The 26,279-nt window shown below is 39.4% G+C and overlaps 3 protein-coding genes across 4 annotated transcripts; 2 read left to right on the forward strand and 1 right to left on the reverse strand.

Annotated features, from left to right (window-relative positions):
- The first annotated feature begins 1,068 nt into the window (after nucleotides 1–1,068).
- Nucleotides 1,069–3,466, forward strand: LOC103714832 (putative pectinesterase/pectinesterase inhibitor 13). Its single transcript, XM_008802258.6, has 3 exons — nucleotides 1,069–1,919; nucleotides 1,988–2,148; nucleotides 2,769–3,466. The coding sequence occupies exons 1-3, from the start codon at nucleotides 1,069–1,071 to the stop codon at nucleotides 3,464–3,466; spliced, it is 1,710 nt and encodes a 569-aa protein (XP_008800480.4).
- A 6,024-nt stretch (nucleotides 3,467–9,490) lies between these two features.
- On the forward strand, nucleotides 9,491–17,355 carry LOC103714861 (alanine aminotransferase 2-like). 2 transcript variants are annotated; one of them, XM_026807604.4, is made up of 15 exons: nucleotides 9,491–9,695; nucleotides 10,907–10,957; nucleotides 12,182–12,232; nucleotides 12,438–12,503; nucleotides 12,575–12,636; nucleotides 14,279–14,357; nucleotides 14,442–14,546; nucleotides 14,633–14,743; nucleotides 15,064–15,201; nucleotides 15,581–15,655; nucleotides 15,778–15,898; nucleotides 15,995–16,149; nucleotides 16,326–16,400; nucleotides 16,653–16,856; nucleotides 17,008–17,355. In XM_026807604.4, the coding sequence occupies exons 1-15, from the start codon at nucleotides 9,645–9,647 to the stop codon at nucleotides 17,122–17,124; spliced, it is 1,461 nt and encodes a 486-aa protein (XP_026663405.4). In that variant the 5' UTR covers nucleotides 9,491–9,644; the 3' UTR covers nucleotides 17,125–17,355. The 2 variants fall into 2 exon arrangements, with proteins under 2 accessions (XP_026663405.4, XP_088567400.2); XM_088711274.2 differs by having other exon boundaries at nucleotides 9,512–9,695; nucleotides 14,442–14,534.
- Nucleotides 17,356–17,968: 613 nt separating this feature from the next.
- On the reverse strand, nucleotides 17,969–26,279 carry LOC103714831 (proteasome subunit alpha type-5). The gene is made up of 9 exons (XM_008802257.6): nucleotides 26,116–26,279; nucleotides 25,940–26,021; nucleotides 25,786–25,866; nucleotides 21,372–21,485; nucleotides 21,181–21,282; nucleotides 20,062–20,120; nucleotides 18,905–19,007; nucleotides 18,655–18,720; nucleotides 17,969–18,426 (listed from the first exon to the last, which is right to left on the reverse strand). The coding sequence occupies exons 1-9, from the start codon at nucleotides 26,127–26,129 to the stop codon at nucleotides 18,334–18,336; spliced, it is 714 nt and encodes a 237-aa protein (XP_008800479.1). The 5' UTR covers nucleotides 26,130–26,279; the 3' UTR covers nucleotides 17,969–18,333.

Here is a 26,279-nt window from a genome sequence, read left to right on the forward strand (position 1 = left end):
AATGAGAGAAAATACACATCCAAAGCCCATAGTCATCCATCAGATGATTAATGGGACCACAACCATTCTTCCAAAACTTGTCCCCCTTGGAGTAATCGTATTGTCTCCCATATTGAAGGTGTAGAGTCAAGTTTTTCGCATGAAAGACCATAATGTATTGCCCAATCATATCTTAAGTTGCTTTGAGAGATGTGTCATCCTATGCAATCGCGTATCATCCAGCATCATTAGACTTGATCGCCATCTCAAAGGGCAATCAAGTGATTGCACTTTGGAAAGATCATCACGCGAGTGAACATTAGTTTGTTTCAAGCTAGTGTTTGAGGATGAGCGACACCTTTGGATAATTGGGTTGTCACATTCCTTAATTAGAGTGCTCGCTCGGTCAAAACCTATATTGGTGTATTGACACCACGATGTGAGATAAGATAACTTGGATGGTTTGATGAGCTCCACGCTTGGTCAAACGCTATGTTGGTTCATTGACACCCGGTAAAAGATAAGATCATGACAAGATCAACTATCCCAAGTTAGATGGCTTGATGATTTGTCTCCTTTTGTTCAGTATACATCACAACCACAACCTGTACAGCTGCTAAATACCCAAACTGACCTTCCAATTCCAATTCCAATTTAAGAAAATACCAAACACAAGTCAGCAATTTAACCCACCAGCATGCTTTGATAAAGGCTACGAAGTTGTATTCGAACCTTGCCAGGGATATGCATGCCGTTTGGCCAATTCACCAAGGATATTTTTGTACTTGGGGACAGGTCTAGTACGCATATATTTTGGCGGTAAACGTGGAGCAACGGCTAAAACGTTCACCATCTCCCGCCCCTAACTAACTTTCAAAACCGGAAGCACCTTCGAATGACTCTGAGATTATATAGCACCTCCAAGCCCTCCCCACCTTCCTTGTGGAAGAGAAGGGGGGTAAAAGCCCGCACATTCTCCCCTTCTTGCTCTGTTTCTCTCTCTCCTCAAGGCAGAGGGAAGGAGGAGGAGCAGCCAATCCCTTCAGCCCCAGTTGTCCGTATCCTTCTCCTGCTTCCCTGGTAAAAATGATGGCTTCCGACCTGGAACAGAGGCGGCGGAGGAAGATGGTGATCGCCAGCTCCTCCGCCACCCTCCTTCTCCTCTTGGTGGTCGGTACGGTGGCCACCACCATGTACCAGGCTGACGACAAACCCGCTGCAAACACCGGGACAATACGATCCACCACCAAGTCGGTGAAGATGCTGTGCGCGACCACCGACTACAAGGAGACCTGCGAGACGAGCCTTACCAAGATCGTGAACGGCAGCACATCCAACCCCAAGGATGTCCTCAAGGCCTCCGTCGTGGCAGTGATCGACGAGATCAGCAAGTCCTTCTCCCAATCCAGAGTCTTCAAAACTAACAACAGCCGGGTCCAGGATGCGATAGACGATTGCTGGGAGATGTACCAGGACTCCAAGGAGGATCTCAAGAAGACGCTGAGCAAAATCATCGACACCGGCCTCGAGGACCTCCCGGAGCAGGCCCTCAGCCTGAAGAACTGGCTGAGCGCCGTCTTCTTCTACCAGGAGACATGCGTCGATGGTTTCCCAGAGGGGGAGCTCAAGAACAAGATGAGGAGTGCGATGAAGACTTCCAAGGAGCTGACGAGCAATGCGCTCGCCATGATCGGGCAGGTGTCCGACTTCCTGACGATGCTCAACATCCCGGGATCCAGTCGCCGCCTCCTGTCGGTGGATGAGAAGCCTGTCATGAAGCGAGGCTACCCCTCGTGGGTTTCTGAAGGGGATCGCAGGTTGCTCAGGGAGTACCTCAACGTCAAGCTCCGGCCCAATGTAACGGTGGCACAGGATGGAAGCGGGGATTTCCGCACCATCAATGAAGCGATCGATAAAGTACCACTCAAATATGATGGAAGGTAAGTCTTCTTTCTGCTCATTCCAACGGTTAAGTTAAAGTGAATGTTAATCTGTTTCATAAAAATAGGTATGTGATCTACGTCAAGGAGGGGATCTACAACGAGGCAGTGAATTTGACAAGCAGGTATGTCGGCATCACGATGTACGGTGATGGACCCAAGAAGACCATCGTAACCGGAAACAAGAACTTCGTAGACGGCACAAAGACTTCGCACACCGCCACATTTGGTAGGTCAATTAGTTTCTTTTTTGTTGTTGTTGTTGTTGGTGTTGTAAACCGTCAATCAAATTCAAAGCCAAGGATGACTATAGACATCAATCAAAAATATTCACAAAGAAAATTACTTTACAAACAGTAGCCAAAAAAAATTGAGAATGGCGATCTTTCTTCTCAAAAAAATAAAAATTCATGGAAATTTTTTCTTTTCTTTCGAAAAAAATGTTTGTATATGGATATATGGATCGACCACCATATTTTGCATACAAGATGAAAATTAAGCATTACGGTTATTTTTTCAAACTTATTAAATCCATCTATTTTCATCGCAGTAGGCAAAGGATAGACTTGGTTCTGGTTTTCCATCTATTTGCAAAAGAATACTACTTATAATAATAAGGTACCACCGGGCTGGTCAGATCAATCATAGCACTTCAAATATATTTTATAAACCGTCAAAAAAAAAAAATCCCGGATACCGAAACAAACCGCAACAAATAAAAGTGGAATCGGCCTCGAAAGCATGCAATGAGATCGCACCTCTGAGCTTAGCTCTTCTTATATATAAATGATAGAAATGATAGAGATCTTTCCCTCAAAACCTAGTTAGTAACACGTTACAATTTGGCAGTTGCTTCTGGAGAGGGGTTCATGGCCGTCGACATGGGGTTCCGCAACACGGCCGGCCCGGAAAAGCACCAGGCGGTGGCCCTCCGGGTGCAATCCGACCGGTCCATCTTCATCAACTGCCGGATGGAGGGGTACCAGGACACCCTCTACGCGCAGTCCCACCTCCAGTTCTACCGTCGCTGCGTCATCACCGGCACCATCGACTTCGTCTTCGGCGACGCCTCCGCCGTCTTCCAGAACTGCCTCTTCCTCCTCCGCCGCCCCCTCGATAAGCAGAAGAACATCGTGACCGCCCACGGCCGCGGCTACAGCCACGAGAACACCGGCTTCGTCATCCAGCACTGCAATATCAGGGCTGACAGGAGCCTCCACGAGGTCGAGGACAAGGTCGAGAACTACCTCGGCCGCCCCTGGAAGGAGTACTCCAGGACCATCTTCATCGAGAACCAGATCAGTAGCTTCATCCACCCGGCAGGCTACTTGCCCTGGGACCAGGAGTTCGGCCTCAAGACCCTCTACTACGCTGAGTACAACAACAAGGGCGAGGGCTCCAACGTCACCGACCGCATCAAGTGGCCGGGATTCCATGTCATCGACCGGAGGATGGCCGAGAATTTCACGGTCGCCAACTTCCTCGAGGGCGAGAGATGGATTCCCGACAGAGGAGTTCCTTCTGTTATGGGTCTATATTATCGCTGATCGATCTCTCCCTGGAAAATGTGAGCTGCTTGTCTTCAGATGTAGCATGAGCAAGTGAAGGTGGCATACGTATATATGGTGGGGTTGGCGCGATGGAGGAGAAACAACTCGACTTCTCTTGTCTTTATTGAGATGGTTATGTCTTGCTTCAAACAGTGAGATTCAAACAGTGAGATTCACGTTCGCGAGCTTGTTAGATGGGTGCAGGCACCACAAGGAGCATTAGCGGCCCTTTATAAGGTTTTTATTGACGCTTATAAGCATGGATTAAAAACTTTCTGGCGCTTTCAAGCATTGGGAATTACCAATGATATTACCTTCGGCAATTAGCGACTATAAAATCATGAAACGAGGGAAACTAGAACAAAATTTCTAAACAATCCGATTATAAAAACAAAAAAAATCAAAAAAAATTAAAATTTAAGGTCGAAGCAAGAGAAGAAGATCCCGATCCTTGTCCTTGCCGGCTCCAAAATTCAAACATTGTGTGAATGCAGAATAAGAAGTTTAAGAGGAGGAGGAGAATGAGAGGAGAAAGTTGGCCACGGAGAGGGGGAGAAGGAGAAGGAGATGCGGTAGAGGAGAGCGATTTGGAGTCAGTCGGCGGAGGAGAAGGGCTGAGATCAGTGAAAAGGGCTGAGGAGGGAGGGGGTTGGTCGACGTGGGTTAGAAATTTAAGGCTGTGGAGGAAGGGGGTTAGGTTTTGTTTTGGGAAGGAATGGAATCCGACGACGCTTATAAGCATCATCTGATTTTTGGCTTACGCCGACACTTATTAGCGCCGATAATGGGTGGCGTACGGCGACGCTACACAAAGCGTCGATAGAATCTATTTTTTTCGACACTTTTTAAAAATGTCGGCATTCTTTATTGCAGAAAAAAAATTGCCAACGTTTCTATCTAGCATCGGTAATATAGAATCGGCAAATAGGATTTTTATTGTAGTGAGGAAACCAAAGGTAGATTACAAAGATCGAAATATTTTGAAGTATCCAAGACTTTTAGCTTGTAACTCATTCCCCGACCATAAGAAGAGGAGCTAGGGATGCAATTACCACTACTAGGGCACCTCTCTATTCACGTAACTTGGATGACTAGGATCCTCGGTAACATATCCGGGCCCGTGGTAGAGTCACACGTTTTGTCGCAAAGTTGCACGCTTTTTTTAGAAGGTCGCAGTGTCGCACTCTAGAGAAGAGAATGGCACAGCGTAAGTAATAAATCTCACTAGAAATTGGTGAAGTAATTTGTGAGACCAAGGTAATGGAGTCGTTGATAAGTGATAAATAAAAATATTGTTTTTTTTTTTAAGAAATAGTTCGGAGCTGTTCTCCAAATAGTTGTATTATAATATTAGAGATCTTTTTCTTCTTGCCGTTGTGCTGCATGCAGCGCAAAGTAAGCTGGTTATTAGCGGTGTACAAAATAAATTTGCCAGTTGGCCAGGTGCGGTTGAGAAATTCCAAATCTTTTAAGTATAGGTTTGATTTCGAATTATTTTAATCAGAATATTACTCCAATTCTAGCCATTCGGCCTAGCCTTTTGGACCAAATCAGGTCGGGCCAAGTGGGTTCGGGCCAGGACCTTGATTTGGAAAGGCATTTTAGGCTTAAGTTCCTAGTTTGGACGGTCACGTAGCCTGGCCAGGGTTTGCCCAATTCTAGCCCAACTTAAGTCGTGCTAGCTTTACAGGGTCAAATTCATTTGACACCTACTGCTAAACCTGCCTTGACGATCTTATGATGATTAAGTCAAACCATTGCCGGTTGAAAAAGTCTCCTGCAAAATTCAAGTTGTTGTCGCTTTCTTCCTTATGTAATCAACAACAATTGTCCTTTTCTTATCGAAAGGACACACACATATATTATATAAAAAACATATATAATATATTATGTATGTGTGTGTATGTGTGTATATGTATATATGTGTGTATGTGTGTATGTGTGTGTGTGTATATATATATATATATATATATGTGTGCGTGTGTGTGTTGGAAAAAATATTGAATATCTCGACCTCGGTCCAGACCTATATCTTTTACTCAAGAAGTAAGCCGAGGAGAACAACTTCGACCCCAGCTGACCTGTCGAAGTGAGCTATCTCGGCCCCGACCGAGGAGCCGATCAACCAAAAAGCCATCAATTGAAGAGAACAATCAACACGTGTCCACAAGAACTAACGGTCCCAACAACCGACAATTCTGGTAGCCCTTAGTCGTAACAGCGCCACGACCTGTGCCCCACCAGCACTGCCCACCATCCACGCGAACTGGCTCCCACTCCTCGGCCGTACTATCTACTGTTACCTGGCCATCATTGCATGCCACGTCAGACCAAGTAACGACAAAGTTGTCTTCCCTATATAAATGGCAACTCGGAAGACTTTAAGTTCACCGACCTTATTTATCATCCATTTAGTCCACTTCATCAAAATTGCTACGTTATGCTTTCCATGGTAGTTAGAAGCTGGTCAAGTTAAATAGTGGAGAACTCAAAGCCATTTCACACTTGAAGAGCGTATGTTATATTACGCATAGATACTACACTGTTGAAATTTTCTCCCTCCTACGATGTTACTTCGTTATTTTGCCTTAGAAATTGGAGGATTTCTCATTGGAAGCTCTCCGACAAGCGAGTTTTTTTTGTAGGCCATCTTTGGAGGAGAGCCATCCTCCACAACTTAACCAGCTTGCACAACTCATTTCGAGTCGGCCTCAGAGTCATTTGAGCTGCTCTCCTACCTTAGCTTGGATTTGGCGGCAACAATATGTATATATTTGTTGTCCATATCACAATTTCATCTAATTGGAAGCAGAGGAGGGCCGTTGAAAATGTTAAATGAAACGAGCAAACCCACTGAATTTTCCTTGGAGTATATGAGCATTGCGGTTGACAACAAAGACATTGCAACTATAGAAAGTACAGGTGCATGGTTCCACTAAAGAGCTACCAAATCATTAATCTAAAGATAAAAACAAAGTTGAATATTTCTTCCACAGCCAAACTACCAGTTTAAGCAAAAATTATTGGCATAATCCCCGGATTTATGTCGGTTTTTTATTGCAATCTTATTACATTATTACAGACTTGTTAAGATTTTTATTTCTTACATTCTGTATACTATTCTGTTTTATTTAAATCAATGAACTTATCCAATGCAGCGTCGATTAAAGAAATCTCTTTACGTCAAACCAAAAGGTAGGCATCTACATTTGCAGCACAACCCGATTCAGGACACTGGATTACACTTTAGCAAGAAATCAAAGCCACAATAGCCCATGAACAGGAACAGCTTATGAAACTAATGAATTAGATAGACAGTGAAAAACATTATTTTCAGCATATTATGATGAATATAATAGGTTAATGGCTAGGTGATAATTGCTATTTAGATATCGATTATGTATTTACCATATATTATGGTTTAAGTTTCAGAGTCTAGACACGCAAGTCTAGTTGTTAAAGTTTTCTGCCCTTCTTTCTGTCTATCGTTTCCGTTGTTGAGAGCGAGGGTTGAGCGGTGCGTCATGCTTCCACTTCGTACATCTCCACTATGATATGCATGTATCTCACATGTCATATTTTAGTTTTTTTCAAAAAAGTCCAGTTGTCATCTAATAAAAATTTGCACCGTTTTCAACAAATTCAGGCGGACTGGACGATGCCGTAGCCGAAAAAACGATGGGCGAAGCTCCCACGGATTTAACGGTTGAATGTTCTCTAAGGTGGAAAACCCAACTAATTAACTCGTCACCAATATTTGTGTCTCGTCTCCTTGCTCACCATTTGACCTACTCATCTGGCAGGTCGGGCCGGGTTGAAGCCTTGGGCCTAAGAACAAACAAAGCTCAAGCGCGGTCTGACCCGATCTTTGAGCCTACTTTCTAAACTGGAGCTCAGTAGCTACAGACTTCGGGCTGGACCTTGGGCTTTATTGTGAGAATTCGTGCGGGCGTATATTTAGTCCCGCATTAATTATTCGCTAAGTAGATCTTGGATACTTATATAGCCATTTTAGATGAAGTTCTAGATTGTTATATTTATATAAAAGTAAGCTGCATATCGATTGACTTCGATCCCACATCGATGACTGTGACTGAGGGTAGGGTACCCATCAAAGGCAGAGGTTGAGGGACTGTAGCAAATAAATCATGGCATTGGTAAGGTTCCAAGGGTGAGGGGTGGTGGTGGAGAACCCCTTGGCCTTCTGGAGTAGATGTACGGCTGGGAAGCATTGGATCACTACACAGTCCTATGGAGCTTGCTATCCTCCTTGATCTTTATCTCGATTTCAAGCACGTCATGGCATAGTGACCGAGCGACACGACATCTATAAGAACCCGTGCGAGCATGTGTTTAGTTTTATATCCGCTATGCATAGGGTAGATCTTAGGCACTTAACCAAATAACCCAAATAATGCATTTCTGTTTAGTCTTTTTGAATAAGGTCCTCGTTTATTACAAACAGTATCAGAATGGACTTGATCTATGGCCTATGTAGATTAGGAAATATTGCAACACAGGCCCATTAGAGCTGATCATGGTCGATCGTGGTGCTTTTGATTAAATTTGAATGCATTTGGATCCTTAGCCTACTGCGAATGCCAGAGCTTAAATAAAGGGAGTATGTGAGGACTTATGTAGGCGTGTGTTTAGTCCCAAATTGGCTAAATCTCGGGTACTTAGGTTGACTAGATCTTGAGTACTTAGGTAGGCCCAAAGAACTTAAATAATACTTTTCATAAACCTAAACCTAGCTTCAAGTTTGTGCAAGCTCAAATTTTAAACCCAGCCCGATCTGCTAGGCTTAAAGTCTAGGTCTAAACTTGTACGGAATGTACCAGGCTTAGATAGGCCAGTCAGGCCATCCAGCATGCGAATAGGTATATCACTCGGTAAAGGCAAACTCTTATGCGTTTCTTAGCACATCATTGAAACTAAAAAAAAAGAGACAAAGATTGTGGTTTGTGCTTTGTTATCAAATGTTGCACGCCAATTGCCACCCAGTTTTTTTTTCTTGACCATCCGTTACTAAGACTACAAATGGGTCAGATTGACCTGTGACACGACCCGACCTAACCTGCTTAGACCCGATCTAACCTATTTTGGAGAACCCATGGGGCCAATCTGATTCTAAAATTGGACCTATTCCATATTTCGGCTAGGGTATGGGTTTATTGAATTAAAACCCGACTCGACTCGTTTGAATTTTGGGCAATTTTGAGTTTCTAACGCTACGACCCGACTTGATATGAACTGAACCCGATAAACCATTTGGGCCCGTAAAAGCCCGAACCCGTGTTGTTCTCTAAGTTATGCCTTATAACTAATATGCATGTCCTGTATGTGAGTAGTATTTTCATCTAGAGTTTATAGCTCCAATTCAAAACATAGAATGATTCATGCAATTTCATTACTTGGTTTTGAAGGCTTATTAAAAAATAATGAGCATTTGTAGCAACAAAGAAACAATTGGGCCTCAAAAAGGCCTGAGTATGAAGATATGGGTTGTTCTCTAGATAATCTGATTTGATGAGCACAGCATGTTATTTTTGCAGCCAGTTAACTTTATCCGATTCGTAGTTTTTTATCTTTCAATATCTAAAAGGAAAGTTATTGAGGCTGCTTTCTGCTTCACAGACACAGTTATACTTTTTCAAATCCATTAGGATCCGATCCGGATCCGAATTGGACTCAACCTGGACCCGAATTTTTTTAGGTTGGTATCGGGTTATACATGGATCCAATTTGATTTGAATGACTAATTGGGTCAGAACTTTTAGTAATGGATCTGATATAATCTAATTCGATCTTCTATTGGATTGGATTTGAGTTTAACATTAGAATCTGAACAAAAAAAATTGGATTAGGTTGGGGTAACTTATAATCCATTGCATTTGGACCTATTTACACCCCTATCGATTACCAACTCTGTGGGTTTCTTTTCCTTTTTACCAAGTCTGTGGGCTCCCCAAGTTGGTTAGGCTCCAGACTCGAGAGAGACATTTTTTTTTAAATAATCTTTTTTGAATTTTGTTGCGATGGCTCGTCTTTAAGAGCCGCCTCAAATCACCATGGGACGATTCGCCGCGGAAAGAGCGAAGAAGCTTGTGGTGGCTCCGGTCCCCGTCACTCTTATCAACTAATCTTCCCTTCTGCTGCCGCAGCGGCATCGGCCATGGGCTCCACTCAATCTCCTCCGGTTACTTTCGCTTCTATCAATCCAAAGGTGCGATTTTTTCTGGTTCGATCCTCCAAGATGCCTTCGTGGTCTCGTAGTTTTCTTTTCTCGATGATTTCGCGTATCGTGGTCTGAACTTTGTTCTGGGTTGGTCTAATGGGCGTTTCTTTTCTACGTTATTTTGGATCCACCGCTCAAAGGTGGCTTATCTTTACCCTTTTTTTTCGCTGATTTGATTGCTAAAGATTCGATTTTGATCGTTTGTTTGTGTTCGAATTTGGTATTCTTCTGTTATGATTTTTCTTTCCTTTTTATCGGCTATAGGAGGATTGGATTAATGGAACCGATGATGAATCTTTCGTATGAGCGACTTTGGGTTTTATTGACTTCCTCCTCCTCCTGTGCTTCTGAATCTGGCTTCAATTTTAACAATTTTTTTTAGGCCTCCTTTTTTACTTCGATTGGCATCTTTATTTTTCTTTTTTGTTACTGCATCCGATTTCTTTCTGTTTTCTATGATCCATCAGTTTGTTTCATGAGTGTTTTTTTATTGGTAACTTTTTCTGTTCGTCAGTTAATGTGGTTTCCAACCTAGCTTTGTTTCCCTCTTTCTTGAAATTAATGTTCCTCACCAGTCACCATGTGCTTGGATTAGTTTGTTGCAGAAGCTGCCATTTTCTGTATTAGTTTCAACAAAAAGAAACTCCCCTTTTAATGAGTGGCTTTGTCCTTTTTCTAGTCATTTTGGCTTGTCTGGGCAATCAGTTATTTCTGTACTTCAACAGTCAATTTGTGACCTATTTTTGGACCGCTTCTGTTATGTGGTCAGCTCTATGATATTTGTCAGTATTTGCCGTGATTATTTTGGTTGTGGTTCATTTTAATTTCTTTGCGTTTTCTCAGGTTTTTTCCGTTTTGTTTCGCTGATACACAAAAGAAATCTTGCGATTTCTTACCAGAGTTTTGATTTATTAAAAATCCATAATGTTTTGTTAGATTGCCGTTTCTCTTACTTATCTGATTTCTGTTTTGTTATATTTATGTTCTCTTACTTACAATATATAGTTCTTGTCACTTTTTTTCTTTTCTGTTATCTGCTATCTATAATGTATTAGTTATGGTTATCTGGTTATTTATCTCATATTGCCACTTTTTAACGAGAGAGAGAGAGAGAGAGAGAGAGAGAGAGAGAGTGATGGCGTATGCCTTCTTACTGTTTTCTTTTGCTTTATTATACGCTTATGCACTTATTCATTCAGGTTTTAAAATGTGAGTATGCCGTCCGTGGAGAGATTGTCAGCCATGCCCAGGTACTTGGAGTTTCTAGCAATACAAATTCCATATTCTTTTCTATCCATTTATTGGATATTGTGGTATATATGTGTAATAAGAAATAATCATTATGCATGATATTGGACCAGAAATATATACTGGCTCAGTTGTATGGTTCAAAAATGTTCTGAGCTTCTGAAGATAGAACTTTCTTCTTATTTATTAATTTAATGGCTGTCACGTAGCCATGGATGAAGATTTAAATTATTCTTTGGTACGGAAGATTCAAATTATTTTTTAGCTGCAAATCTAAACACAGTAGATTTTCCCTTTACTACAGATTCTTTTTGAGCATCTATTTTGGCAAGTCTCTTTGACTACATCAAGATGCATTGCAAACTGAATTTCCAGTCAACTTCTTCATTGTTTAGGGACAATTCTTACCATTATTTATGTCTTATTTGGTCTCGCCCTCCGCCTTTTTCGCTCTCCTTTTTTTATTTTACTTTCAATTAGAAATTGAGATACTCCCAGCACTGGGTATGTTGTATGGCCGAACCATTTAAAACTATTTTCTGATTTTATGCTCTGTTGGTATGACTTTCAGCTAGCATTTATCACTTCTAATTTTCTACTCCTACCAATTCTAACACTACTACCCTAATTTTACTCTCATGTCCTGTCTAACTATTTATACATACTATGCAACTAGTTTCATTGTTGCTCATCAGGAATATAACTGCATAACATTCCTTTTAAATCTTTTTGGATTCTGATATACAGATATCCACCCCTTCTTATAGTGGAGCCATTGTAATGAAAGTAATTTGTTCTTTAAATGCCTTGCCATCACTGAGAATCAAAGAAATTTATGTTTTCGCAATCTGACCATATTAAATGTCTTATTTTCCACATCATTTAGGATTCTCTTCTTCAGTAGTTCAAGAAGGATATTTTACAGTGGATACAAGATCATGTTCTGTTTCTGGAACTTGTCCGATTAGAATGTTTTAGAATGAAGGGTGCAGGAACCTTGGCAATGCAACGGTGAATATTGTTGTTTGTGACTAATCAGATTCTGTTTATAATCTTTGGCAACTTATATCTTCTTAATTTCTGTATGTTGGATTAATCTGGAAAGTTTTATGTGCAAATGGTTATAGTACATTGCTACTTTCAGAATTTGGGATATATGTTGGTTGAATATAGCAAAAAGTCAAGCTAATTATTCTGCTGTATGCAATTGTCTACTTTTTTCCTAGCGCTTACAACAAGAGCTGCAAACAAAGCCGGATTCGCATCCCTTTGATGAGGTGTGTATTATGAATCCAATTTCCCTTTATTATATGTTAGTTAATGGGTAGTATTCTCCTTTTTATCATGTATTGTAATGTCTTTAGAGTAACATTCCATTTTCAAATTATGTTTGTATCAGAAACTTGTCACTTCAAATTGTGTATATTTTAGTTCATTAAATTTCTTTAATACTTCATTTTGAATTCCCAATTGCTCTGGCAGATACTTTATTGCAATATCGGGAATCCCCAGTCTCTTGGTCAGCAGCCAGTTACATTTTTCCGGGAGGTCAGTATTCTATTGAAGTTTGACTACAGTGAGGTTCAATCTATCTTTAAAACATATGGGTTCTATTTCAGGTTCTTGCCTTATGTGACCATCCATCCATTTTGGACAAAAGTGAAACTCATGCCTTATTCAGGTAAATATGAACCATAATCAGTATACATTGGCACCAAGAACTAAGTTTGTTAACTAATATTATTCACAAGCAATATCAGGGGCGATATTATAGAAATCTCTATTTTTATATTGTGATATGCCACATGGCACTGTCTGAAAATATTAACCATGGGCATGACTAATTATGTAGGATCATTATGTTCTTTATCCATAATTTAACCCATGGATCTCTGTTTTCTCCTTTTCATTTCTCTCTCGTCATTCTTTTACATGGAAGTTGAAGGATTTTCCCTGCAGGAAGGTGGAGGTTTTGGGTTCCTTGGAAAGACAAGGGACAATTCTCCCTGCTGGTCATATTATCATAACAAAAATAGATTTTTTTTGTTGCTGCAAATAACACCTTCCTTTACAGATTAATTGCATATAGATATTCATCTTTAATCTATATGCATATCAGTACATCCCTTATCCCAGATTAGGATCTTAAACAATAGTGGAATATGTATTGCATTTTTCCTACATTTCCTCATTTGGTCTTTTTTAATTTCTAGCAGTGAGCTACAGAAGCTCCTCAATGTAGGGCTGAAATCGGATTGGATATGGATCGGATGCTAGGATATCCATACCCATATTTGTTTTGTTTGACGAATACAAATACGGATATGGATGTTAGTCAGATGCAAAAATTCATATCCATATTTATTTTCAATGGATATGGATGCAAATCGGAAACTGAAAATATGGATATAAATTGGATAATTAAACTTTATGACCACAAAATCAAAGATATTACTAAGTGAATGATAAATCAAGTTAACAACATGTTAATATGGTCATTTATTTTTCTTAAAAGTTCATGAATACTATATAAAATTAAATAAGGTTACAAATGAAATCAGATATTCGGATACGGATCGGATAGTTATCTATCCATATCCATTTTTTTTTTTTGATGGATATGGATACAGATATTAGTCGATACTCAAATTTCTATTTATATCCGGATAGATTCGGATATGAAAACGGATCCGGAAGGATATTATCCGATCCACTTTCACCCCTACCTCAATGCCATCATATCCAGGTTTGAGCTATAATGAAGATCTCAATCCTAGCAATGGTGGTGGCAAGGAGAATCTTTAGTATCTCATTAACTAGATGCTCCAAAAGACTAAAGGACTAGGTAGAGGCATTAAAAGAAACGTGGTCAATGTTCCATGATGGCTGATAGAATATTAACTTGGAGGCTTATTGGGGAATTTCTTGCATAAGTAGGGTTGTTAAACTGCACATTGTAAAAGAATGATCTCATACAATTAGATATGCTTTTAAATGACAAAGCAACCCGATAATGACATGAATTCGTAGAACCCAAATGTTTGTCTTTTTTTTTTTTTTTTTGAACACATGTTTGTAGGAAACTTGGTTTCTGAGTTCTTTTACTATTGCTGTGTAGGAGCATCTGGTCTAATGATGTGTTAGATACCCCTAACACATATTAGGCAACTAAAGAAAGGCAAATTTTGCATACCATTTCTGCTTGTTTATTAACTGTTCCACATTCTTGTATCAAGATTTATGACCTTCTGCCAACTTATGACTTTACATTATTAAAGAAACACCTTATGCTATCACAGCTGAACTTCTATTTCTCGTTGCAGCTCGGATGCTATTGCACGAGCACGGCAGATTCTGGATTTGATTCCTGGTAGGGCAACAGGTGCATATAGTCATAGTCAGGTAGAAACATGCTCGGTAAATTACTCAAGTATATTCTCCTTTTAGTCCCATGACCTTGAGGATTTTTGCATTCTTTTGTTCCAGGGAATCAAAGGCGTACGTGATGCTATTGCTGCTGGAATTACTGCCCGTGATGGTTTCCCTGCCAATGCAGATGACATTTTCCTAACAGATGGAGCAAGCCCTGCAGTACCTAATTGTCCTTATGATAATCTCTTTCCTAATATGAGTACAGATAAATTACCTGCTTATATCTTTTGCTTTGCCCCTCTCAGGTGCACATGATGATGCAGTTATTGATAAGGTCCGAGAAAGATGGCATTCTCTGCCCCATACCTCAGTACCCATTATACTCTGCCTCAATTGCTCTCCATGGTGGCTCTCTTGTGCGTTCATTACCTAGCTATTGAAATTTACTATATATTATTTGCTATATCATAATGATATGTCAGGCACCTTCCCAATAAGTCCAGTTTTCACCAAAAAAGTTTCTCTTGTTTCTTCGCATTGTAGTTTCTTTATTAAAAGATAATTTAACCATATAATTGCTTATGTATTTGACTAGATTCTGAGTTTTTTTATGGTTGTCTTATGTGACCAAGCATGTTCTTCCGGCATAGTTCATTTAGGCTAGAGAGATCCAGAATTTGCTTTAGAAGTTTGAATGTATGAAAAGGAACTTAACAAAAGAATTATTTTGTCTCAGGTCCCATATTACCTTGATGAAGCAGCAGGATGGGGACTGGAGATTTTCCAGGTTAAGAAGCAACTGGAAGATGCTCGATCCAAGGGCATTGCTGTTAGGGCAATAGTGGTGATAAATCCTGGCAATCCCACCGGACAGGTCTATAGTGAATATTTTCTATACTCTTTATCCCTTTTTTTGGTTGGGTAGGGGGGTCACCATTGAAACCTTTGAAGTGGAAAACTAACATTTTCTTAGTTTTCTGAAAATGGTAATAAAGGACATTTTGCCTGCTCAGTTGTAAGGATAATTTTGATAATACTTTGCGGTCACCATTTTGCAAGAGAAGGGTGCTATGTTACATATGCATGAACATTTAGTCCTCTGAAGTATTAAGAAGAATTCTTAATGGTTTTGGCTAAATGTTAGTTACACCAGAGCAACTCTTCTATCCCTACTTTTCTATGGTAGCGTGATGATAATTTTTTTGCACAAGGTTTTTTTCTTCGTTTCAATTGTTGTAGTGTTATTTCTCCAGGTTCTTGCAGAGGAAAACCAGCGGGAAATAGTGGAGTTTTGCAAGAAAGAAGGCCTTGTTCTTCTAGCAGATGAGGTGAGATATGTATGCTAATGCTTTCTAGAAGTTAAAGCAATGTCAAAAGCCAGAATCAGCTTTCAATATGTGCTTCGGGACTTCAGGAGTATTATTGAACTCAGTGCCTCTGGTTGCTACAGGTATACCAAGAAAATATCTATGTTGAAAACAAGAAATTTAACTCTTTCAAGAAGATTGCAAGGTCAATGGGATATGGCGAGAAAGATCTTTCTTTAGTGTCATTTCAGTCAGTTTCTAAAGGTATGGGTCCCCATTTTAGATTGAGAAACGTGTTCAACTTTGTCCTGAATATCCTTGGTTTATAGCTACAAGAATTATTGCTGTCTTTTCCACCAGGATACTATGGGGAATGTGGAAAACGGGGAGGCTACATGGAGGTAACTGGTTTCAGTGCAGATGTGAGAGAACAGATTTACAAAGTGGCATCAGTAAACCTCTGTTCCAACATCTCTGGCCAGATTCTTGCAAGCCTTGTTATGAATCCACCAAAGGTGAGTATCCTGTTGTTGTCAACTTATTTACTATCTTTCAGTGATTAAGCTTAGAAAACCTCTATTCTCAAAGGAACTACCAAAAGTATACCATGCGCATGAACGAGTATGTGAAAGTTTCATTCCCTTTATTGGCTGGTATGTCACTGAAAGAAACGACCTGGACGAACATGCAGGTTGGAGATGAATCATATGAATCCTTTGCTGCAGAAAAGAATGGGATCCTTTCATCTTTAGCTAGGCGTGCAAAGGTTAGTTTTAACCATTCTTTGGTTATTTTTATTCTTCTAAGAATTTGGAAAAGATCTACTGATTGTTTGTCCAGGAAAAAGTAGTAATCTTCTTTTGTTTGATTCATGCAATATGCGCTGGCCTTTTTTGATGACTTGCATTGTTAGAAAATGAACCTTTGATTTATGTTATTCACTTTTTCTTTTTCCGTGCGACAAAGGCTCCTTTAAGCTTATGAAGGTTTTGTTGTCCTCTTCATCTATTGGACACAGGCTTTGGAGGATGCATTCAATGGCTTAGTAGGTGTGACATGCAACAAGGCGGAGGGAGCAATGTATCTCTTCCCCCGTCTTCACCTGCCTCAGAAGGCAATTGAAGCTGCCAAAGCAGTTAATGCAGCCCCTGATGCATTCTACGCTCGCCGTCTTCTCGATGCCACTGGAATTGTCGTCGTTCCTGGATCCGGCTTTGGGCAGGTGAGCTTGTTTATACCAAATTTATGAATATCTTCTTGTTTGTTATCAGCTAATATTGGATGCGCTAATATCAACAAGTAGATGACTTCTGTAGCTGTACTCAGTTGGGTTGTGGTACTAACTATACTCTTTCTGTTTAACTTGGGAAAAGGTACCGGGAACATGGCATTTCAGATGCACAATCCTACCTCAGGAGGATAAGATCCCAGCCATCATCGCCCGTCTCAAGGCATTCCATGAATCATTTATGGGAGAGTTCCGTGACTGAGCCTTCTCTCCAACCCACCTGAGCTGCGTGGCTGAGCTATCATCCGAGTCATCTCCCTGTTTGTTGTATGACATAGTTGAATCAGAATAAGCGAAACATCCATCCTTATTTTTCTCCCTTCCTGTGGATGGCGCAAGTGCATGTTGTCACTGACCGTTGTTTTCCTTTCAGTGACCAGTGGGTTGTGAAAGATGCTTCCATGCAGGTTATTTCATTTCCATGAACTACAAACTGCTTTGCATGTCACCTGAGGCCTGGGTAAGATGGGATTGGGTATAGGATAGATGGTGGGCATAGCCTCTCCTAACTCGGGCACATTTTATTAAAAAAAAGAAAAAAATGCTTTATATTGGGGTCTCAACTCTCAAATGGATTGTAGAGCAAACGATTCAAGTTGGAGCCAGAGGAATGATACCTGCTTTTCTTTCTGGATGAGTCAGCCTCATCCTAATGAGAAGGTAAATGTGGCCGGACAATAATTTTTCTATCTCAAATTAAACATTACAGGACGTATTGTACCGATTTAATATCAGTATTTAATATGGATAGTATACTGATATTCAGCATGCCAAAAAAATTTTATAGCATACCAACATACTGTTTTAGACATCACCAAATAGTGATACTCCTCGTCACCAAGTACAATAAAAACTCAGCCAACAGAGAGAGGCCTCGTGCCACCATCCCTTTCGGCTGCCGTTATGAGACCTGACAGTGATGGGTTGGCCATCGTATATGTTACCTTCTGCAGATCTTGACCATTTCAACTCTAGTAATCCTCAGTGACCATTGAGGGCGTTCTAAAGGTCAGTAAGATTTCTCAACACATGATGATAAAACTGCATTGCTGTAAAGCTTGTTTTTTGTGAAAAAAAATCAGGCAGAAACCTGTCTTTCGGTACAAGACTGATTTTTAAAGGATCACCGACCTCTAAAAAAAGCCTCATGCAAACCGAGTACCAATGAAGGGATTTATCTGTATTATCAGAACAGTCAATGCTAGTGGTACTTGACTAACAAAAGAGATTCAGGCATTGGCTGTAGAAGTCTTTACCATTGCATGCTAAGGTATTAAAAGAAATTTCTTCCATCGAACAAGACTAGTTCATGTTGCCATTCTACCAGCAGCAGCAGCAGAAGTGTTCTCCAAATAAACAAATATATGTTTATGGCGAAGGCAAAGAGACAGCACAAAGGTATATGGATAATTTATAGGCGAGCAATGACAGCCTCGACCTCAGAAGGGGAGTATAGATGATAAGTTGGAGCAACCTTGGCAATATCAACATTGTTTGGAGTTACCTGGATAAAACATAAGTTATCATCAGCAAGATCTTAACAAACCTGTTTAAATAATTACAATTATCATTAGGGAAAGAGAAACAATTGACCACCCAAAAGAAGCCTGATTTTATCAAGTTGGGCACTGCTAATAAGGGAACTGATTCAGCTCAAGGCAAAATATCGCATTCCCAACAAGTGAAGCCAAATTACAAATTCCAACATATATAAAAGACTAAGCAGTTCTACCTTCTCCTCCATCACTTGCTTCAAAATAGAAAGAGCTATTGTTTCAGCCTCTTGAAGGGTCAAGTCCTGCACCAGCAGATCGTACCATCAAAAACTATGTACCACTGAAATTAGTTGACTGAGAAAAGTACACTAGAGATCTAACTCAATATAATTGGAAGACTTGAAACAATGAATTATTTCTATCATATCTTTCTATACTGCAACCAGGCAATCAAAATTCTAAAACCTAGACAGCTGGCTTGCTGACCTTATTGTATTGCTCCTGAAGAGAGCTGTCAGCTCCTTCCGAACCTGACCCTATTGCTTTTGCATTGCATTGCCAAAACGTGCCAGATGGGTCTGTGTGGTACCTGTACAGCATAATTCTTCAACTATCAGTCTCATAATGTAGTAACCCAAAATAAAGAAGTTGCATTTTTGGATTGACAACTATTACACCCAGATTGGATGGCCTGAAGCCAAATTCATAAAATGTTAGATGCAGTAAGAACTCGTAGATTCAAAAATCTGACTTGAATAGGTGAGGTTTAGGCATAATTCCGATAACCTTGCCAGAGTAAAGAAAGATAAAATCATACAAGGAAACTGCCACCTAGACTGGTGGTCCTCACCCCTACCGACAATTACTTCAGCACTAACTCTAATATTTAAGGGTTTGTCAATCATCATCATTCTTCATTATCATTAATTACTTGGGTGACTACTTCCTAAGAAGCATTATGAGAAAGTTGAAGTTCTTTTTTTTTTTTTTGGAATGAACTCCACTATAAAAAATGCCTAGATAAATATAATGAAGCTCATCACCACGAGTTAGTAGCAACAACTGAAAAGAAAAAGAATCACCCCAATCACCATTCCCTTGATTCAGACCATAACCAGCCAGCCATTCTGCTAGCCGGTTCCTCTCACTGTAAATTGTGAGACGCCCAGGAGCAATCTTTACCAATCTTCCAGACATCCAGAAGAGGATCATGACTGACCATTGAAAGAAAGTTGAGGTTCAGTAACTTGCCCACATCTCTTTTTTGCAGAATAAGTTTGATCAGCAGATTGCAAGTAACAACTGTTCAATTATCCTCAACATGAATAATAAAAATTTGGCCACATACTATCAGCAAAACTTCAAAATTAATGACAACTATTAAGTAAGAGGTTAAAGACAAAAAAAAAGATTAGTTCCAGTAGTTGTTAAATATGATAATCCATGGCCATTACATAAGCAGCCTGCATAAATAATTCAATGCATTATAATTTGTAAAATTCACTAATCATAAGAAAGCATACAAAGACAAACCAGCAAAATATATATATTGGCCTTCCACTTGGGTAATTGGATATGAGAATTTGATTCATCAAAGAGTTGTGAAAAATAGTTTCATGTCACTGAAAGTAGTGGGTACTTACAGGCACGGCCCGTTTTCATCATGACCAGCAATCAGAAGAGACACCCCAAAAGGTCGTGACTGGACAAGAAATTCAATTGTTAGAATTTTTTTTCATAGTCAAAATAAGAAGTTTGTTATTTGGCATTACATCTAAGAAGTGCAAATCAACCGCAATAAAATAATGGTAACTATTCGGTGTATCCATGAATAATTGTTGTTGTTCCTCTGAAGCTGAACAATCAAGAAAGATTTTCTTTCGAGTAGATCAAAAATCTCGAGAGAGCTATATCTTTCTGCTAAACTAATTTACATAGTTCGAGGGGGCTTCCCAATTTCCTGTCTTGGTTGTTTCTTATCTGTTGACGAAGGGGGTTTAATCCACTTTCCGGAGAAGGAAGAATAAAGAAAGATTTTCAAATGTTAGTTTACAAGATTTAAACATCATTTGTAGTACCATCTCTTGTATGTCAATTTCCGAAGAAAGAAAGGTCTGGAAGGTAGATATTTGCCCTATGCAGAGTGCTGATTTTCGGCAGCTTAAAGTAGCCTTCAGTTTAGTCTTAACTGGGAGGCCTTGTCCCATTAATATGGAAGCAGTCACCTAGTTGTGAGAACTATTTGCTTGACATCATTACTGCCACATTCCTAAAACAGGCCATTACAGATACAGTATGAGCATGCAATTATACCTAGAAAATCAGTTGGCAGGTGAAGCACTTAGTGTTATTTTTCCCCTTGGTAGTCCAGATCAGCAATATTAAGTAGCATAAAGAACTTCCAAAGATATCAATGTTACTACAAGTTGCAAAACAAGGAGAGATGAAATTTCTGAAAAGTTTGTTCTGAAGATGTATTTTGCCCATAGCTTTATTGCATTCAATATTAGTGCAAGCAATAGATTGAAGTGACAAGGTGAATCACACATCCACCCCTGCCCCCAAATATATATATATAGACACACACACACACACACACACACACACACACACAGAGAGAGAGAGAGAGAGAGATGACAAGTATGTGTTGACTCGAAGAAACTCCAGATAACAATGCAACTCTTAGAAGCACCTTATTTTACCATCTCCATACTTAAGACTAAAAGAAACATACAGGATGTAAAAGGTTTAGCAATGCTAACCATGGATTCTTCATCTCCTTCACCAAATCGAAGAGCAAGATCACATAGAGCTTGTGTAGTTGACTCAACAGTCATTGGCTCACCATAAGAAAACCTGTGATTCTGACGAATAAAGTACTTAAAAGTTAGTAATTAATGCTTGCTAAAATAGCTATGGTACTTAAGACTCTCAAGCAAAACCTTAAGGGTACCTGAGTTTCAACGCGGGCATGCTCAACAAGAGTCCGTGCATCAGCAATCAATCCACTCATTGCACAACCTATGTGATCATCAATCTCCATAATTTTCTCCACACTGCTTGGCTCCTGCAAAAATAGACTGTCATAAGTCCAAAACACAATGTTGAAAACTAGCATAAAAGACGAGGTCACACTTAAGCACTAGGAACAGCAAGTGTGTTAGAAGATGCAGGAGGTGCAGAAAAAGGATATTTAAGCAAAGTTGCATACCCAATCCTGTGTTTGCCCAAAATATAGTTGTCTCTAATGGTCTGTGGGAATCTAAAATAAAATTCATCACAAACTTGGAGAAGAGTGCCTATGGTAATTTTGTTAGAAAGAACTTACGGTTGGAAACAAAGGTTTTACTCTGACACAGCTTAAAAGGGGGAGTTTCCATTGAGTTTGTCAACATAAAAGAATACAGTTTAAGAAATTATATGGATTTTCAAGTGAAAATGAATGGCAGGCTTATAATAAGGGTCTTGAGAAAGAATAGTGTACAAGATTGCATTAAATTCACTCCAAAGGGAATCTGTCACATATAACTGCACTGATCTAGTTATTATAACATCATAGCTGGGGAGAAGGCCCAAAATTAGTATGATATACTTTGTTATAAACATTACTTTCTAAAATATAAAAATGATACAGATGCCAGATATGTTCCAGGTAACTACTTGTCATGTCAGCCAACCACTCAAGTAGATTAAAATAAGAAGCTGAATATATCGCATGCAAATATCATAACCAAAAAGAAGCCAAAAACTGCCAAATATGTAGGCAATGTTGTAGTCTAACAAATGCTAGTATAATCTGATTTCAAAAGTAGACATGAATTCCCAAGCACTTGCTAGTTCTGACAATTAATGATTGTAAATAAATGAAAAACAATTTAAAATTAAACATAACCTAGACAATTTGTATCACTGAAAGAGCATGATCTGCTCAAAACTGATGAACTGGAGGAGAGATGGACAAGGGCCGAGCTAGGAATCATCCATCCTCTGCTACTACTATGCACTAACTAAAGTTTTGATTTAAGCATGTATGAATCGGGTTTCTTAATGTTGTTACTGATATCTAATAGTGTCACAAAATAATATTCTATATGCATTATTACCTCAATCCTCTTGTAATAATTATACACAAGATGGCTTTCCACATATTGCAAAAGAAGTGGTTATCTATTGCTACATCTTGATTTAGGAATGTGCACCAGTAACATAGTGAAAAAAGAAAAAAAATGATTTTGTCCTACCTATGAATATAAGCATGAAAGAAAATTGTGTATTTGTAGCATTATATCAAATTATTTTATGTTCTATTCTTTATAGCTTGAGGGCAGGAGAGCAAAGGAGACAATTATCTTTCTTGGCAAAGTTGGCAACTATAAAGTGAAAAGAACTTGGTGAATCATGCCATGAGAAAGAAACAAGGGCGACCACAAGCCATGAGTAGGGTAAGAAGGAAGGAAGCAAGTCGGAAGAAAAGAGGGATGGAGAACATGAAAGGAAGTAAAATTGAGACCAGTTTAGATGGCGTCCTTCAGTTCAACATTGATCTTATCAAAACCATCATATTTGGAAAACATAATAAAAGGAAGTAAAAAAAACTTTAGTAACACAAATCTTACATACAATAATTGCACAACTGTTTTTGAGCTTTCCTATTGCTCCCCTTTTAGGCTCTAAGGTGTGGAGCAATGGCACAGCTCCACATCAGCTACATAACTCCTTGAGATTTTTGTGGTGTGTTCAAACTACATAAGGGAAGTTATGAGTAGCAGTTGGGATCTCTAGATAAGGGAGTACAAACACATTTCAAGAGCCTTTTCATGTTGAGAAAGGGGGCACCCAAACTAAAAATTGATTTATTTCAATTCTTTTGTGGGAGAAGAAGGGGGCACAGGTAGGGCTGAGAGTGGGTTGGATAAAATCTGACCAAATTCATATTGGGTCAGTTTCAAATATAAGGATCAATATCCAATTAGATCTAGATATGATTCAGATACAAAGGGGAAAAATGTCAAATGCAAAGAGGATATAGTTTCTAAATTTTTTCTTCAAGAATATCCAGACACTATAGCTTTTTTTTGATTCGGATTCAAATATCTTAATACTCAGTGGAAAAAATAAACCTAGTTTATTGAAAGTGAGAACAGAGGCTGGCCTAATATCAGCATGGATGAGGGCACATTTATGGTGATGAGGGAGAGGGCCTTTAATTATCTGAATTCTGCATATTAAGTACAAGCTACTCTCTTCTGGAAACATCTATATGCCTGCCAAGATTGTATTTAATTAAATTTCAACTCCATTCTACTTATCTTTTATGAATATAAGATTTCATGTTAGTTGTCCTTCTTAAACTTTCTAGGCTCAAGGTAGTTTCTGATTTGCATCCATATCCATATTTCTTCTAAATGGATATGATTGATATTTGATTCATATTCATATCTGTAACTGTTCAGAACATATATAAACACAAATACCATGAGCCATTTAACATTTACATCAATGTTTGTATTTGCCTCATAAATATTGATACAAATATGGATAGACCAATGTGGCAATATTTGATCCATATCAGATCTGTTTTAAGCCCTTGGAGGGGCCAAACAATGGAGAGTCCAAGGGCCAAAGGATACATCTGTATTTTCGCTAACCAATCCCACCCTTCAGGCCCATTTGGTCCCACCCTTGGAGATGGAGAAGAAAGGGGAACTCATTATAAATCAAATGAAAAAAAAAAATGCACATATGTTGCTCCTAATGGATTTGTCTTTCTTCCGATTAAAAAACAGCTTATCATCAATTTCATGTGCATCATGTTGGATAATAGAAGAAGATTGACATGGTAGTGTTCTCGCAATTCCATGATCTGGATGCCCCTCCATGTGATCTCCACATAGTCAAACTAAACCATCCACATTCCCTGCCTAGAAGGCCAAAGGCATCAATTCGAAAAGATTTTGATGGGAGAACAAAAGGGACAAGTACTGAACATGAGGGGTTGATGAGGAAGACCAAAAAGATGATCGTAAAGGATGGGTAGAACTCAAGGAACTGCAGCTCACTACTCTCAGCTGAACCCAAGACAGATTAGGATATAGATGCAATTGACCCCCTATCCTCATTCCGGTGTGTTTTGGTGCTGGAAAAATATGATTTTCAAAAGAATCGAATGAGAATGTATTCTGAATAATATTAACTTTCATGAAAAAAATCAACCAACATTTGTCAGATTTGGGAGAAAAATCAGAACAAACAGTTTAGCCCTCTTATTTCTTGGATTCAGAAATCCAAGAATTAGGATACCAATATATAGACACAAAATATGGTCCACCAGGAGCGAGAATTCCTAGGGATATTTGCAACATTCCATTTCTGAACAAAAGAGCCATTCACACTCCAATTATTTTCAAAATTTCACACTTCGACTGTTTGAAGTTCTCTGCTTGCTTCAATGGGAAAGGAACTCGTAAATAGATTAATCTCCATACAGCCTAAACATGGGAACTCTTCTCCAAGCTTTAGAAATTTCTCAACTAAAGTGAGATGAGTATGAACCAGATTACAATGGAAAAGCATCTCAAAAATAAGGGGCATCTAAATGATCAGGTGGGATGACAGACATTTAAAAGACACCACATGGAATTAGGATTGTGATGATTTAAAGCACCTAAAACATGATCTGAACTTCCACAGGTAATATAGGCAACACTCTAAGAAGTTGTACCTGCAAATTTTGGCTTCCTTTCAGGCATATGTCTCTGTTCTTTACTATTTAAGACCAGATGCTCACATGATGGCATCCCCACCCTTTATTTAGACATTTGATCAGAATAACCAATGAAACTTTGCTTTACATGGAGATCAGTCTCAAGGAAAAAACAAAGAGGTGCAAAATTCTAAAATTTTTATGGGAGTAAAAGGCAAGTATTAAACGAACTAAAAACCTAGGGGTCTCGCACCTCTATCTTAATCAGAAAACAAGTTGCATCTTTTTTGATTACCACACAGCAAACTAAGAAATAAAGATAAAAATAGTAGACCTTAACATCAGCAATTGAACTCAAGCAAAAGGATGACCCTCAGAATAGATCAATTAGAGAGCTAACATAATTATCAGATTTTGATAAATGATACTGACAGTACAGAGTCCTTTTGCGCAAGATGCGAGGTTCCAAATCAAAATCTTAAAAAGAGAGAAGAACCAACAACATTAAACCGGTATGCAAGTAGGTGCAAATAACGACCCAACGATCTCGCACCAGAAATTCAAAAATACCACCATTTAACAGTTTCAGTCAACAAGGATTCAAAATTTACAGCCAGAACTAAATTCTTTGAAGAAAGAGAGGTTAACCCAATTGGGCCGATACCAGCAGGGGGGAGGTCACGCGCTTCTCGACCGCGAGCACCACGCCCTCCTTCGTCTTCAAACCAATCGCCGTCGAACCCAACTAAAAAAAAAAAAAACGTAAAAATATTGAAAATTTCCAATAAATTAGACCCGGAGAAAGGGAAAGGCGCTACCTTGATGGCCTCGATTGCGTACTCGACCTGGAACAACCTCCCCTCCGGCGAGAAGGTGTTGACCCCTCGGTCGTACTCCGTCCTTGAACCAAAAACCCGCAGATCATTTGTTTGATCGAAAGTTATTCGAAGTTTTACGGAAGAGACGGGTGCGATTGGAGTGGAGGAGGGCTCACCTGGTGAGGAACATATCGGAAGAAAGGACTGGAAACGCGAACCCTAGAGATCGGCGGAGGAGAGAGAGCGTGCGTGCGGGGAGACGGAAAGAGGGAGCAGTGGAGAGGTTTTATTTGGATCCGCTCCGCAATATAAAGCTTGGCCCCGACTTGAGAGGCAAGGC

This window comes from Phoenix dactylifera, chromosome 15 (assembly GCF_051530095.1).
Source record: "Phoenix dactylifera cultivar Ajwa chromosome 15, Ajwa_hap1_PhDact_Kaust_v1.1, whole genome shotgun sequence".
NCBI classification, from domain to species: Eukaryota; Viridiplantae; Streptophyta; class Magnoliopsida; order Arecales; family Arecaceae; genus Phoenix; species Phoenix dactylifera.